The sequence below is a fragment of the Aethalodelphis obliquidens genome, unplaced genomic scaffold (assembly GCF_003676395.1).
Source record: "Aethalodelphis obliquidens isolate GAN/ISIS:26980383/991018 unplaced genomic scaffold, ASM367639v1 scaffold24, whole genome shotgun sequence".
In the NCBI taxonomy this organism is placed as follows: Eukaryota; Metazoa; Chordata; class Mammalia; order Artiodactyla; family Delphinidae; genus Aethalodelphis; species Aethalodelphis obliquidens.
The window spans coordinates 1,195,112-1,211,490 of NW_020837968.1; the positions used below are offsets into that span (position 1 = coordinate 1,195,112).

At 41.9% G+C, this 16,379-nt stretch overlaps 1 protein-coding gene across 6 annotated transcripts in view; it reads left to right on the forward strand.

Moving 5' to 3' along the window:
- Positions 1-3,409: 3,409 nt before the first annotated feature.
- Positions 3,410-16,379, forward strand: part of ASPM (assembly factor for spindle microtubules) — a 67,494-nt gene continuing 54,524 nt past the window's right edge. For 4 of the 6 annotated variants that reach the window (XM_027122145.1, XM_027122148.1, XM_027122147.1 and 1 more), the window contains exons 1-3: positions 3,410-3,855; positions 14,224-14,367; positions 14,522-16,013. In XM_027122145.1, coding sequence (XP_026977946.1) covers positions 3,571-3,855; positions 14,224-14,367; positions 14,522-16,013 — 1,921 coding nt within the window. In that variant the 5' untranslated portion in view covers positions 3,410-3,570. The remainder of the gene's footprint in view (positions 3,856-14,223; positions 14,368-14,521; positions 16,014-16,379) is intronic. The other 2 variants (XM_027122143.1, XM_027122144.1) reach the window with 1 other exon arrangement.

The following is a 16,379-nucleotide window of genomic DNA, read 5'->3' on the forward strand; positions in this document are numbered from 1 at the left end:
TAATTAATTTATTTTTGGCTGCGTTGGGTCTTTGTTGTGGTGCACGGGCTTCTTACTGCGGTGGCTTCTCTTGTTGCATAGCACGGGCTCTAGGCGTGCAGGCTTCAGTAGTTGTGACACATGGGCTCAGTAGTTGTGGCTCACGGGCTCCAGAGCACAGGCTCAGCAGTTGTGGCACACGGATTTAGTTGCTCCGCAGCATGTGGGATCTTCCCCGACTAGGGCTCAAACCCATGTCCCCTGCAATGGCAGGTGGATTTCTAACCATTGCGCCACCAGGGAAGTCCCCCGTCCCTATTTTGAGATGTCCTTTTACAAACCTCTCCTCCCCAGACTTAACTTGTCACCAAGTTTTCATTTTGCTTTTTCCAAACCCTTGACCCGCTGCCCAACCTGTTGACTGTGCCCTTGAGTCAGCAGAGAGCAGAGATGTGTCTTCTCCCCTTTGAAGTGGACTAGATGTACCATCCAAACTTCTGCTCCCTGAGTGTTCTCATCTACCCTGAGGGGAGGCTATAGCGCAGCTCTGCTCACATCTGGCCTACCATACACATCCGTCCATAAACCAGGCTTTGTCTTCCTTTATGAAATGGTCAAGGAGATCCCCGATTTCCCCGAGGTACAGCCTGAGAGAGACAGTGTAGGAGGAGGAGATATTACAGGACCCGTGTCGTCTGTGCAGCTTGTGAACTTGGGGCCTGCTCAGCTCTGGGCTGGTGTTCACCACTTTGACTTGATAATGGAATGTTGCTTGTCACATCCAGTTGTTTGGTTCCTTGGATTAGATCCCAGGTCAGCAAACTTCTTTGTAAAGGGCCAGATACTAAGTAGTACAGGCTTTGCAGGCAATATGATTTCTCCTGGAACTATTCGACTCCACCTTTGTATAGTGAAAGCGGCCCTAGAACATGTAAAGGAATGGGTGTCTCTGTGTTCCAGTAAAGCTTCAGCGGGGTAAGTCTCAGACCCTCCCAGCTCCTGACAGCTGTTTCTTGCTCATCAGATTTAATTAGCAAATGTCATCAATATAAAGGACCGGTGGAGGGGCTGCCTCTGCTGGTGAGGGAGGTTTGTGGGAATAGGGAGAAATACAAGCTCTCAGCCTTTAAAATTTTGCCCAAATACCGTACTCCTTCCCAGGGTCCCCCTCCCTCCCTTTAGCTAGGAGGGCTGGTAGGGTCGAGCATTTCATCAGTGCTGCCACATTTACCAGCAGCCTCGGGATTAGTCCTCGGCCATGTGTTCCCTGAGACCACAGGAAGTGAGGGGCTTCTTCAGGCCTTCCGTCCACACATTCTTGTTCTCAAGATATGTTCTTAGTGGTACCCTTGGATGTTCAACAGAGTTTCATTTTCTTTTTCCCTATGTATGCTCTCCAGGGTGGTCAGGTGAAACCAGGTGACACTCTAAGCTTTATAATCATTTATAAAGTGTTGGCATAGCCACTGTGTGCCCCGGCCACCTGATCTTTGAATAAATTGCCCTTCGTATGCACTTCATCTCATGCTGCCGCCACAGATAGATGATTTGAGGACTCAGGATGCTACCGCATCCCGTGGATTATCATGATGTTTCTCGCTAGCAGGAGTTTATCCCTGTGCTCCTCAGATAGGAGCAACTCAATTCAGAATTCGATCTTAAGAGGCAATTTCCTAAGGCCACTATTGCATCAGCCAGGGACACTAAGGAAATAGTTGGCCCTCTCCAATGTAGTGGAATTCAAGGAAGTTTAATAAAGGGACCATTTGCAAAGATGTGACAGGGATGCAGGGAAACAAGCAATAGTGCCATATCCTGGGACTAGTAACACCATGGTATCCCCACACCCAGATCCCCAGAGACCCATGAGGAGAGGGCATCTCTCCAGCTACTTGTGATTTTAATGTTGAGATGGAGCCAGCCCAAGGGGGGCAGGAATGGGGGAAGTACCCTTACCTCTCTCTGAGTAAAACAGAAGCTACAGAGTAAAAAAACTATGGATGTAGCAAATACAGAACACAGGCCAGCATCCCACAGCAAAGAGCAGGCTGGAAAAGGGTGCAGGGTGGAAGTGGAGGGCAAATAAAAAATAATCCATACAGTTCATTCTGGATTTTCTAAAATTGTGCGTCAACAGCTTTGCTTTATGAAGAGAAGCTGTGAGGGGAGAGCATAGATAAACAAGATGTGTTACTATGATGTTAAAAAGGGTTGAAAAACATTTCAGTGACTTAAGCTTAAGGGCTTATATGCGTAATGTTAATTTGATGAACAACATTCACAGTATGAAATAATAAATATAAATTAAGTGTATATGAAGGTTATTGTCGTTCACATTAACATTTTGCTAAAAAATTATGGAGTAGTGGTCTCATTGTGCATCAATCCTAAATTAGGATTTTAAGAAACCTCCATGAACACTTTTGATTCAGTATCGTTAAGATAACCGGGTTCAACATCAGGTCATAATGGGTGTCAGTGAATATATAATTTCAGATCCCACCTTCCTCATTTTGGTTTTCCACCCAGGGAGATTTCTTTTGATATATTTCATGCACGCGTACACACATCCTCACGTTATTTTTTAAAGTCTTCTCCTGTCTTTAGAGGCAGTAGGTGCAGGGCTGAGAGCAAGACCAGCCGAGCTGCCTGTGTCCGTCTCCTGGCTTTGCCACTTCCTGGCTGGCTGGACGCCGGCCTCGCTCATCTGTGAAGCACGAATCATGGCACCTCCCTCACAGGGTTGAAGTGAAGGTTGAGATAAATATGTGCAGGGCTTAAAACAATGCCTGGCAAAGAGTAACATGTAAGCGATAACCATTATTATCGGATGTCTACAATTAAAATGAAAACCGGAAGTTATTTGTCAAGGGCAATGCCAGTCAAGACCATCGCTTATGAATTTCTGGGAATCTCAGGTTTTGTTTGTTTACCTAGTTTTGCTCCCTGTATCACTGAGCCCCTGCTGGGGTCAGGCACTGACATCAGCACGTTCACACTAACTATACATTTAATTTTCCTCATTTTCTCCCATTTGGGCCCAGGAACCCTCTGCGGGGAGCTCAGGGTTGTGACCCTGGGCGGGTATACTGGGGGAGGGAAATCACTGTCCCAGCAAGGCAATGACTGCTGCATTTACGGTGGAAGTGCTGTGACTCTCTTTCTTTCAAGCAGCCTGTTCACAAAACCGAAAGGCGAATTCCGAGTCTGAGCCCCGGGCCTCAGGGGCCACCGAGACCTCGAAGCCACTGTTGCCTCCGCGCGCAGAGCCAGGCGCCGCCGTCATCACGTTTAAATAAGGCGCCCTCTTCTCATTGGCCGGGACTGCTGCCCGATGATTGGCCCCGCGGGGAGGTGGGCGGGTCCGGGCGCCCCCATTGGTGGCGGCGGGAAGTTTAAACAGAGCAAAGAACCTGCGCTGTTTGCTCCTGTTTCCAGTTTGCGAGTCTGTGTGTCCGGCTTATTTACCGGGTCCCGGCGATCGCACGAGAAAGGGGGCGAATTCGCTCCAATTCTCCCAGCTTTCCGAGAGGACACGGTGGGCGTTCCTGCACGGCGGCTCGGAGCAGCCCGTTGGGCCCAGAGGCCGCCATGGCGACCAGGCGTCGGGGGCGCGACCGCTGGGAACGGAGCCCCCCGGAACCGAGGCCGCGGGGCTCCCGGGCCAAGGAGGAGGCGGCCTCCCCGCCGGTCCTGTCCCTCAGCCACTTCTGCAGGTCGCCCTTCCTCTGCTTCGGGGACGTGCGCCTGGGAGCCTCGCGGACGCTGCCCCTGGCCCTGGACAACCCCAACGAGGAGGCGACCGCCGTGAGGCTGTCCCGTGGCCCGGCCGCCGAGTGCGGCTTCACCGTCTGGCCGAGCGCCTTCGTGCTGCAGGTAGGAGGGGAGTGGGCCCTCCGCGGTCTCCTCGCCGCGCTCCGGGAGGGGCCTCGGAACGAGCAGCAGCGGACCTGAGGGCTGGAGATAAAGCCAGGTCCTTCCCTCTAACGCTGGGTGAGCCCTGGTCCCCGGGGCAGAGGAGCCTGGTCAGCGGGGACTCGGGCGGTGACATCGCGTCCACGCGCCTGCGCGGAGCATCCTTAGAAGCCCTTTCCTAGTTTTCTGTTGCAGAGAAGCGTTTTTCATAGACTTCAGGCCTCGAGAAGACTTGCGGTTCCAGAGTAATGGATGGCACTTTTAAAATCAATATTCTTATCTTTCATCTGTCTCTCCATCCATCCATCCATCCATCTGTCTGTATTTAAAACTGCCAGGAGTACTTTGGTTAGAGCAGGGTTTTTTAATTGCTTTCCATCAGTCATCTTAAATATCCACTTCAGTTTCCATAGGGAAACTGATTCCACAGGGTCAGGGTAACTGCTATTCCGGTGAGCTTTGTTTTGGCCAAACGTCTATAGCAACAAAACCAAAAACACTTCCTCAGTGTTGTTTTCAACCAGTATGAACACCTTATTATTTTAATCTTATTTTTGTTTGTTTGCTGTAGTGTAGTTTTAACGGTGATTGAAATTTAATTTTATGTTGTTTCAAGAACTTCGTGGGTAGCTTTTCTTCATTGCATTGGCCAGAGTAATGCTCCCATTCCTGTCACCAAAATCTAGAGAATTTACTTTCTTATTTTGATTTCTGTGGTCTTTCCATTGATTAGAATCTCTGAAAGGGTGAAAAGAAAACAAAAATTAGCTGAGGGAGTCTCACTCCTTATGTAAATAACCGCTTCCTAAGGCAGTGAGAAGAGGCTTTAATCTGAGGTCTGTTGACTTGTGCTAAGCAGTGGTTCAGCTACACTTAAGAACCTGCCCCTTCTCTCTAGTTTATAAATGTTTGCTTTTCTTTTCGTGAAAAGATATATACATTTTTCTATCTACATAATGCTTCTACTTGTTCTTTTCTGTTTTGTGGAACTAAAGTTTTTGGGTTTTGTTTTTTTAGAATTATACTTTTTATACTGTAAAGGTTAACTGTTCTTATATTTTAAACCATCTGTTTTATGATGTTTTATGGTTTCTGCTTTAAAACAAAACTTGTCTTTTATTAGCTGTTGATTTCCCTCAGCTTCAGGTCTGAGTGTGCTGATTCCACTTAACCCACCAAGCCACTAAGATAATACATACAAACATAATGTTCACCGTTTACAAATTCTTTTAAACTCTGTTGCCTTATTTAATCCTTACATCAAACTCATGGAGTCCTTATCCACATTTGTAGATAAGGCAACACTGTCAAAGGGTTTGTGACCAGTGGATCAGGGTAGGCAGCTCAGTTCACTCTTCTGAGTCTTCCGTGTCTATTTTCTCATCCATCGGTTGGAAGTAATGCCAACTGCAGCTGTGCATGGTGCTCAAATGAGAGAAAGCTTCAAGCAAAAGTCTGGACTCTGTGTCCTGAATAAATGTTCTCTTCCTGATTTTTAATGAGGAAATATGCTCAGAGGGTGGAAATATTTATGCATGGTTTTATTCATAGCAATTGACAGAGCTGGGATTCCCATCCAGGTCTTATAATTTTAAATCCCATGCACTTTCCCTTATATTGATTTATAGACGTGAGACATGGTTCCTCCCTAAAGACATGTTAGGAGGTTGAGGGAAAAATTCTAAGAACAAGAAGAAGCTACATCAAACAACTGTCAAGGAGGTTGTTTTGAGGAGACCGGTGGTTCTTACATTTAAGAATGCATCAGAATCACCTGGAGGGCTGGTTAAAATACTTTTGGGTCCCCACCTTCAGAGTTTCTGATTCCATATGTGTAGAATAGGACTAGAACTTGCATTTCTAAGAAGTTCCCAGGTGATGCCTCTGCTACTGGTCCAGGGACCACATTTTGGAAAGCACTGTAGTAGAAAATAAATATTAGAACATCCCTTAACTACAACACACCCCACACCTTCAGTGAATTAGCATGTCACGGTATGACTAAGCAGCATTTCTCTGCGATGCCTCAACCACGTGCATCAGATTTGTCTGGATTGCTTGTTAAATGAGGGAGATTTCTACTCACCACTCCACACTCACTGATGTGAATTTCTGGGGGTAAATACAGAAAACTCGATGTACGCAGATGGCATCTAACGAACCACTAGGTAAAGTGTTATACTTGCCAAATAGTGACAGAAATTCACAATTAGTATAAAAATAGGTCTACAGTACAATGTATCTAGGCCTAATAAGGAGTGAGGACCAGAAGACTGTCATTTGGGATATTTTTGTAGAGCAGATTTACTGGGGCCAATCCAAGGAAAACTTTTTTAAATGATCTTTTGGGTTTCTTTTAATCTCCTAGTCATTCTTTTTATAACTTCAATAATACTGGTGTGTTAGAATCTGCATAGGACTGCTCTAATGTAGGGAATTTGTCATTTGGGTCTGAGTCTTCATAATGACATTCAGTTAAAATCACCAGCCATCCTACTGAATGGGATTAAGCTACGTGGTGTTTCCATCCTGACTGCACGTTACCTCAGTGGTGAGCTTTAAAAAAACCACCGGTACCAAGACCCCGCTACAGCATCACTCCTGGGGAGGACATAGAGGAGGGTCGGGGCATTTTTACTTTTTACAAACCCCTCAAATGATCTCTGTAACCAGGGTTATGAACAACTCAACTGGATGGTTTAACAGACTCATTGGTGCCAGTTCTGGAAATAGGAGCTTTTGCTCTGCAAACGAGTAGAGGCTAACATGAGGCAGCTCGCACTTCTTCAAGAAAATAAGCCACCCGTCTATTGTGCAATGAGTTTGATGCTAATTTGATGTGACTGGGAGACTTGGATGAACTGACTGGCAGGGCAGCCCCAAACCTGACTCTTCCCTCCTCCTTCACAGCCAGGCTTCTCAGACAGTTATGGTCATTGCACTTATGGCCACAAGGGGGCGGGCCAGATCCATTTAATAACAAGACAGCTTCAGTTGTCACTGGCTGCAACTACCATTTTCTGATTTGTCACTAATAAAAAGTTTGTAAACAAAGACCACAGAATCTTAGGACCAGATGGAATTATGAGCGATCATCTTGTTTATTGATAACATTTTTTTAATCTTCTCCCAATGGAGGGAGATGCAGCCCACTTTTTTTATTGTAATTCTGACTTTCTGCTGTCTTTCAGAATCTAGATAAAATAGTAAGATTCTTATCTCAGACACATGACAATGCTTCTGTTCAAAAAATTAACAGTGATGCATATCCAAGAATGCCATTACTGAAGGTAATAGAGGCATATTTAAAAGAAAGTAGTATAACAGATCTGTTCCTTCATTTGTTTGAGTTACCGAAGAAATTTTTTTAAAGGGTGGAGTTGGGGGGCAGGGGAGACCAAATAAAGATTTACAAAAGGGAAAAAGTAAAATGATTTATGTTTTATTTCTGTTTTTACACCTCTGAGGGTATTTGTCTCCATAAAAGGTGAAGTTTTGTAGCTAGACTATCACTGCAGTCCAAAAAGCATGTATCAGTTATAAATCCCTTGACATATTTTTCAGAACTGAGTCGCTCTCACTGTCTCAGTCTATGGATTGTTACAGATTAACGAAGGGCTTCCTCATGGGAAGGTGGATGGAGGAGGGGGCATGGAAAAGGAAAAGGGGATGAGCGCTCTGAGCATCTTCCCAATGTGCTCTCCTCCTGAGTTAGCTGATTAACCTTTCAGTTAAGGATAAAAAGACTAGCACTTCATTTTGGTATGCCTTAAAGAAAATAGGCAAACAAAACAAAACAAAACAAAGCCTCTGCAGCCACAAAATGTACACCTAAGTAATGCTGTTTATAATATCCAAATCTGTTAAAGAGATTACGTATATACCATAGTCCTCTGCTTCTCTCTCCAACCTCATGTATCGCAGGTCATTTGCCTTCCCGCTGACATGAAGCCACACTGGTCCTGTATTTGTTTCTAGGGATACACTAAGCAGTTTCTTGTTTCAGGGCTGTGTACATGCTGGCACGTTCTGCTGAATTGCTCCTCCCTTAGCTCTGTCTGTCCAGCTCATTCATATACTTTGTCTTAGCTTAAAAATTAGTAGTATACTCTCTGATCACCCAGTTAGAGATTATAGGTCCCTTCACTCTGGCTCTCTCAAACCTTTTTTTTGTTTTATTGATAACAGTATTGGGGACTTGTATTTTTGTATTTATCTTTTCACTTAGATTTTGTAATTTCTTTTATTGAGAAGAATATAGTGTCCATGAGGCCAGAGACCATGTCTACTTTTCATTCATTCAATAATTTTGTCAGTTAAATATTTAATGTATGCCTATCCTGTGTCAGGCACTATGTATGCCATTAGGCACTCAATAACTGTTTGTTAAATAACAGTAACTCTTTAGAAGGGACACCCCCTTTTAAAATTTTCTATATATAAATTGAGAAGCAAGTAGTAAGAGTTCACACTCTTGAATTTATCCTAAACAGATAATTTCATTTGAATCTCAATAAGAACAAAATTTGATAGATATGCCCATTAAGTCAGTTGTACAGGCAGACCTTGGAGATATTGTGGGTTCAGTTTCAGACCACTGCAATAGAGTGAAAATCACAGTAAAGCGAGTCACAAGAATGTTTTGGTTTCCCAGTGCATATAAAAGTTATGTTTACACTATACTGTAATTATTAAGTGTACAATAGCATCATGTCTAAAAAGACAATATACATATCTTAAGTTAAAAAGACTACTACTAAAAGATGCGAACAATCTGAGCCTTCAGTAAACTGTAATCTTTTTGCTCATTGGAGGGTTTGCCTCGATGTTGATGCTGCTGACTGATCAGGGTGGTAGCTGCTGAAGGGTGGAGTTGCCGTGGCAATTTCTTCAAACAAGACAACAGTGAAGTTTGCTGCATTGATTGACTCTTCCTTTCATGAACAATTTCTCTGTAGCCTGCGGTGCTGTTTGATAGCATTTTAACCACAGTAGAACGTCTTTCAAAATTAAAGTCAATCCTCTCAAACCCTGCCTTTTTTTATCAACTAAGTTTATGTAATATTCTAAATCCTTTGTTGTCATTTCGGTAATCTTCACAGCATCTTCACCACGAGTAGATTCCATCTCAAGAAACCATTCTCTTTGTTCATCCATAAGAAGCAACTTCTCATCCATTCAAGTTTTATCATGAAATTGCAGCAATTCAGTCACATCTGCAAGCACCACTTTTAAATCTGTTGTCCGAGTCCAAGCTCGTACTACTCACCACACAACGGGACAATAAATCTAGAGACAAGTCGTTAGGGCAAGGAATAGTGACTTTATTTGGAAAGCCAGCTGACCAAGAAGATGGCGGACTAGTGTTCCAAAGAACCATCTTACCTGAGTTAGAATTCAGGCTTCTTTTATATTAAAAGGGGAGGGTCTCTTGTTAGTTGTTGCAAACTTCTTGGTGTCAGAATCCTTTGCTCTCGCAGCTGTCCCTGTAGGTCAGGTCATGATGTTCCTATAAACCTCCAACAAGACAAATGTTATTCTCTGTTCTGCAGCTTTTGAATCTCTATATGAATGGAAAAGTGTTATGCCTTTAAAGGTCAGAGCCTTGAGAATGGGCTATCCTGTATATTTCAGGCTATAGGCAACATTCTTAACTTGTAGCAAAAGCAATAGAGTACAAAGTTTAAAATAAAAGAAACAGATCTAATATGGAGTCAGATTTGTTCTTCCCTATTACAATTCTAGTTCTCTTGCTATTTCTACCATATCTTCAGTTACTTCCAGGAAGTAACTGAAACCCTCAAAGTCATTCATGAGGACTAGAATCAACTTCTTCCAGACTCCTGTTAATGTTGGTATTTTGACCTCTTCCCATGAATCATGAATGTTCTTAATGGCATCCAGAATGCTGAATCCCTTTCAGAAGGTTTTCAATTTACTTTTCCCAGATCCATCCGAGGAATCACTATCTATGGCAACTATAGCCTTATGAAATGTATTTCTTAATAAGATTTGAAAGTCGAAATTACTCCTTGATCTATGGGCTGCAGAATAGATGTTGTTCTAGCAGGCATGAAAATAACATTAATCTCACTGCTACATCAGAGCTCTTGGGTGACCAGGTGCATTGTCAGTGAGCAATAATATTTTGAAAGGAATTTAGTCTTTTTTTCTGAGCAGTATGTCTCAACAGTGGGCTTGAAATATTGGTAAACCATGTTGTAAAGACATGTGCCATCATCCAGATTTAGTTGTTCCATTTACAGAACACAGGCAGAGTAGATTCAGCATAATTCTTAAGGGCCGTAGGACTTTCAGAATAGTAAGCGAGCATTAACTTCAACTTGAAGTCACCAGTTGCATTAGTCCCTAAGGAGAGAGTCAGCCTGTCATTTGAAGCTTTGAAGCCAGGCATTGACTTTTCCTCTCCAGCTATGAAAGTCCTAGATTGCATCTTCATCCTGTAGAAGGCTGTTTCCTCTACACTGAAAACCTCTTGTTTAGTGCAATCACCTTCATTAATTATCTTAGGAGATCTCCTGGATAACTTGCTGCAGCTTCTACATCAGCACTTAGTGCTTCACCTTGCACTTTTAATGTTGTGAAGATGACTTCTTTCCTTAAACCTCATGAACCAAGCTCTACCAGCTTCAAACTCTTCTACAGTTTCTTTAATTCTCTCAGCCTTCATAGAATTGCAGAGAGTTAGGATCTTAACTCTGGATGAGGCTTTGGCTTAAGCGAATGTTGTGGCTGGTTTGGTCTTCTATCCGGACCATTAATACTTTCTCCATGTAAGCAATAAGGCTGTTTTGCTTTCTTATCATTCTTGTGTTCACTGGAGTAGCACTTTTAATTTCCTTTGTTAACCAAGAATTCCAAGAACTGATTGAAATAAAGAGGTGTTTACTTGGGTTTGTTAGGACTCCAGCCCAGGAGACACAGATCCAAAAAGTACTTGAATTGTGTTCCATCAGACTACAAAATGAGGAAAGCTTATTAAGGCAAAAAATAGGAAGGTGACATAAGTTGTTCATCAAGGATTAGGATTGGAGCTGGCAAGAAGTAAGGGTGCTTGTTAAGCCAGGATTTGTTGGGGTCCAAAAGGGTTGCAGAGTTACAAGGGGAGGACTTGAGACCATAATGTTGCAGCTGGCAGTTCTAGCAGATACTGTTTTGAGAACGGCTGGTAGTAGTGATTTCAGAGAGACAGAAGTGAGCCGTGGCTTGAAGCGAGATCTTAGTTCCCTGCCCAGGAATTGAACCTGGGTCACCTGGATGAAAACCAGGAATCCTAGCTGCCAGACCACCAGGGGCCAGAGACTAGAAGCAGAGTGGCCCTGGCTCTTACCTCCGTTTGAAAGCGAGAATGTTTCAAGGAGGCAAAAACTGTAAAAACAGGTACAAAGTTTATTATTAGAGACACAGCACAACAAGTGGGAGAGCACACAGAGAAGCAGTTTGTTTATTTAAGACTGAAGCAGTACACACCTGGGGAGAAAGGGTGTGGGTGTCCTTCCTAAAGAAGAGGAGTGCAGTGAAGAGGCGATTTAAACCCTTTATACAGGACAGTCCTTCCGGGTCTTTGTTCACCTTTGGCCAATTATCTCACTTCTTTTCCCACAAATGACCTGTTTTAGGACCCTCCCCAACATGTGTGTGCGTCTTTTTTCCAAGATGGGTTCCATCACAGGGGCTGTGAGAGGCTTGGCATCACCTATTATGGGGTGGTGCCCCCTCCTTTTTGACCCCCAAGGAGTCAGGAGTGGTCATCTTATCTTGTTGCTCCAGCAGAGCTCAGCTCCTGCCATTAACTTTGTCCTTGGAGTGTCCAGGGAGAACAGATTTTCCTCCGCTTGACAAACACCAGCTGTCCAGCCCAAGGGCCCGTCTATCTCCTACCTCAGTATCCTTGAGTCTGATACCGTTCAGAAAATTCAGGTTCTTACTGATGCAGGAATGTGTCTAAAACCACATCCACGATGGCCACCAGGTTCCATTTTGGATGCCTGAATAACAGTTGCTCCATTTTGAGTTTTAAATGATCTTAAATAGGTCATCACATTTAAGAACGTTTCCTTTTCCTTCACAGCTGGACGCAGGAGGCCCACCTTTCCTCCTGTCAACGCTTCCGACGTGCCTTCCTCACTCAGCTTAATCATTTCTAGCTTTTGATTCAAAGTGAGAAACATGCGACTCTTTCTTTCACTTGAACACTTAGAGACCGTCGAAGGGTTGTTCATTGGCCTAATTTCAATGTTGTTGTGTCTCAGGGAACCAGGGAACAGGGAGGCCGAGGAAGAGGGAGAGACGCGGGGGAACAGCTGGTCAGTGGAGCAGTCAGAACACACACAGCATTTCTCAGTGAAGGCTGCTGTCTTCTATGGGCTCAGTTCCTGGACCCCAAACGATTACAATACTAACATCAAAGATCACAGAGCACCAGAACAAATATTATAATGAAAAAGTTTGAAATATTGCAAGAATTACCAAAATGTGACACAGAGATACAAAGTGAGCAAATGCTGTGGGAAAAATGGCACCAGTAGACTTGCTCAATGAAGGGTTGCCACAAACCTTCAATTTGTTAAAAAAAAAAAAAATTCAGTATCTATGAAGCGAAATAAAGAAAAATAAAACAAGGTATATGACAAAAAAAGAAAGAACATTCACTGACCTAATGATTTCTATATGGGGAGCACACATCACAGAACCAGAAACATCCTAGCCTGGAACCAAAATAATCTAGCCTACCACAGATGTGCTGTTAAACATTAATTTAACAAAGTGATGAGTTGAAATGTAGTGAAATGAGACAAAGCCCATTTAAGCTCTAAATTCGGGGCTTATAACCCCTCTTCCTTTTATTAGAGTTGGGTGAGTCTGATCTGACCTAGGATAACAACAGGTGGGTTGAAGATGGTGTGTGTGGTCTCTGGGACTGAGATTTTTCCAGTTTATCCATCTACTGAGGCCTTCAGAGCTCTGAAAGTGAGTCTCGGACACTCACCTAATTATGGATACTAAGTTGTTGAGAAGCTCGGGAATTCTGCAAGGCCAGACAAGGGAGAGGCTAGCCTTCACCAGAGTTTTTCTTATGATTTTATTCTTGTTGTTTTTGCTGTATCTGGTCACTTAACTGAGTTAGCATAATTCAACAAGAAAGATCCAAAGATATTCATTCAGTATCATGAAACTGGAGTATGCTTCTACTGGGCCCATGGCCAAGCATAGGGAAGGGAATAAAAGACAGATATCAAAGTAAGGACTTTTATTATATGGCAGGCAAGCTTGGTACTAAAAACAGGCACCTGTATAACTAAACTCTAGGAGTATGAGTTCTGAGAAGCCCAGGTACTGTGAAGAGGACAGGAGAATTGCTTTTTCTGTCCAGGGGAAAAGCTGTAAAGGTCTGACCTCCTCTGTGAGGCTGATACCAGTTCAGCTCTACCATTTCTTGTCTTTCGGGTTGTGTGATCGTGGGTCCTAATGTTGGTAGTTGGTCTACCATCTCTCCTCCCTTCCAGCATTACCGTAATACAACTTCTGCAGTAAAACTTCTATTTTAATTTGTCTAAATACATGCATACATACATACAAACAAACAAAACTTGTCTTTTTTTTCCCCTGAAAAACAACAAAGACATAGTTTGTTTTGTCATGTGAGGGTTTTGCATTTTGCAAATTCCTGCCAGGCTGTAGGGTGTAGCGGTTAAGGTTTAAACTCTGGACTCAGACTGCCTGGGTTCTAATTACTAGCGGTATGACTTTGGCAAAATACTTAAAGCATTCTGGACCTTGATTACTTCATCTGTAAAACGTGCATCATCACAGTATCTGCTTCCTAGGGATGTGAGGATTTGACTAGTTTTATTAGATACCTGAAACTATGCCTGGAACAAAGTAAGTATTTAACAAATATCAATAATAATATGGACTTTAGAGAAGTGGAGAGCAAGGAATTTAGCTGATCATCTTTACATTGCTTTTTGAAAAATTCTTTCTAAGGTAAGGTCATTATATTTTAAATAGAGGTTCTGTACATATTCTAAAGAAGTGGAAATATGTGATTAAATTTTTAAAAACCACTGAGTGATTATTATAATTTTATTTTGTTGTGACGCTTGTTATTGCTAGTAACTTTTTTCCTTATAATGAAATGAGATAGGGTAGGAAAATATATTTGATTTCTAAATGTTGTTAGGGTATAGAGTATTGGTGAGTAACAATTATTAATCATCTACTGTATTCTAAGTTGCATATAATATATTTTGGTTATTATACATCACTACTGTTATAGTCATTTAAAATGTATTCTTTTGATTATAGCCTAAAGAAAAAATTGTTATTTCTATTACCTGGACACCGTTAAAAGGAGGCCGAGTAAGAGAGATCGTGACATTTCTTGTAAATGATGTTCTGAAACACCAAGCTATATTACTAGGAAATGCAGAAGAGCCGAAAAAGAAAAAGGTACTAAGTTTTCATCATTCTGTAATTTACTCTAGGAAAATAATAATATGTAAAAATTATTTTGTTAACAGTCTTGAGGTAGCATACATAATTTTGCTTAAAGGTACTATTCAATAGTTATCAACTTAATCTGTATGTTTTCTTATTTTTGCAGAGGAGTCTTTGGGATACCATTAATAAAAAGAAAGTATCAGCCTCTTCAGGTCATAACCAGAAGATTTCAAATATTCAAAATGTAAATAAAACATTTAATGTTTCCTCAAAATTTGACAGAGTTAGGAGCCCACTACAAGCATGTGAGAATCTGGCTACGAACGAAAGCTGTTCCCCAACAGAAAACAATTCTTTAATCCTTGAAGAAAATAAAATACCCATATCACCTATCAGTCCCACTTTCCAAGAGTGCCATGGGGAGACCTGCTTGCCAGTTTCTGTCCATCAGTCTACTACCTACACATCCCTTCCTGCATCTGAAAATGGGGAAGTATTAAAAGTAGAAGGTGCCAACATTGTAAACGATTTTCATTTTAATGAGACAGTTATAACTGAAACTTCCTTTGACTCCATAAATAATCTTAGTGGCCAAATTGAAGAGAACAGTAAACTTACTCTTACCCCAAACTATTCTTCAACGTTGAACATCACACAAAGCCAAGGAAATTTTCTAAGTCCGGAGTCCTTTGTGAATAACAGCCGTGCAGCTAATAATGAACGAGAATTAGTGATGTGTCTTTCACCAGGCATGTGTGTGAAAGGTAATTCAAGGCCTGTGATTTTGGAGTCAAAAAGTGTATGTGAAATTTATCGGACAATTTTAAGTCCAGATTCTTTCATAAATGATAATTATGGACTAAATCAGGATCTAGAATCAGAGTCAATTAATCCAATTCTATCCCCAAATCAATTTTTGAAAGATAATATGGCATACATATGTGTATCTCAGCAAACATGTAAATTGTCCCCATTATCAAATGTAAATTCTCAGGCCTCACAACCTTCTCAGGATGAGAGAAAAAATGAAGTTTTACCTTGTATTCCTGAATGTCAGGGTTCAAAATCTCCAAAAGCTACTTTTGAAGAATCCAAAGCTTTAGAAATGAAGTCAAATTGTTATACTTTTAAGAAACGGAACCAGCCTAAATTTTCTGCAGTTCAGGATATTTCTAGTCACAGCCACGATAAACCTCTTAAGAGACGCCCAATACTTTCTGCCACTGTTACTAAAAGAAAGCCCACTTGTGCCAGAGAAAACCAAACGGAGGCTGATAAACCGAAGGCAAAAAGATGTCTCAGTGTTGTAGTGGGTGAGTGTGAAAAAGAAACAGATGATCACAAAGAGAAAGGTGATTTTCATTCTTTTCTTCCAGCTAGAGATTTAATACTGAGTAGACCTAAGAGTTGTAAAAATGTGATAACTCCTCCCTCAAAGGTAGCTTTAGTTGCTCGTAAAAGAAAGAGTGAGGGAAACACAGAAGATGCAAATTTGAAGGTTACAGTTACAGAATACACAGAAGTACAAGAAATCAAAAGGATCCATTATTCTCCTGTGGAGTCCAAAACATCAACTGTTAAAAACACAAAGAAAGTGATAACCTCCACCTCGAAACGTATTAGCAACAGAGAGAAATTAAAGCTGAAGAAAACTGGTGAGTCTTGTTAATAAAATCTTTAATGAAAGTATAGCTATGCAGGGCATATTTTCTGTTTCTTTTGGTTTAGTAAATTACTATCGATAAGCTTGAATTTACTTGTACTTTTCATTTAGCAATTTGCTTAGTGGAAGATGGAGCAAATGTAACGCAGGGCTGAATTCTGCAGTCATTGTGATCTCGTTCTTTTTTAAACTTTTAATGTTTTGTTCATCGTGATTTTTCTGCATTAACTTTGATTTTTTAAAAATTTTGCATTAAAATACTTGATGACTGAGTTTTTTGGCCCCCGCATCTAGTGTTGTACTTTACGTGCCTCACCTTAGTCCAGGCCCTGATGGGAGGACCCAGTGAATGCCTGGC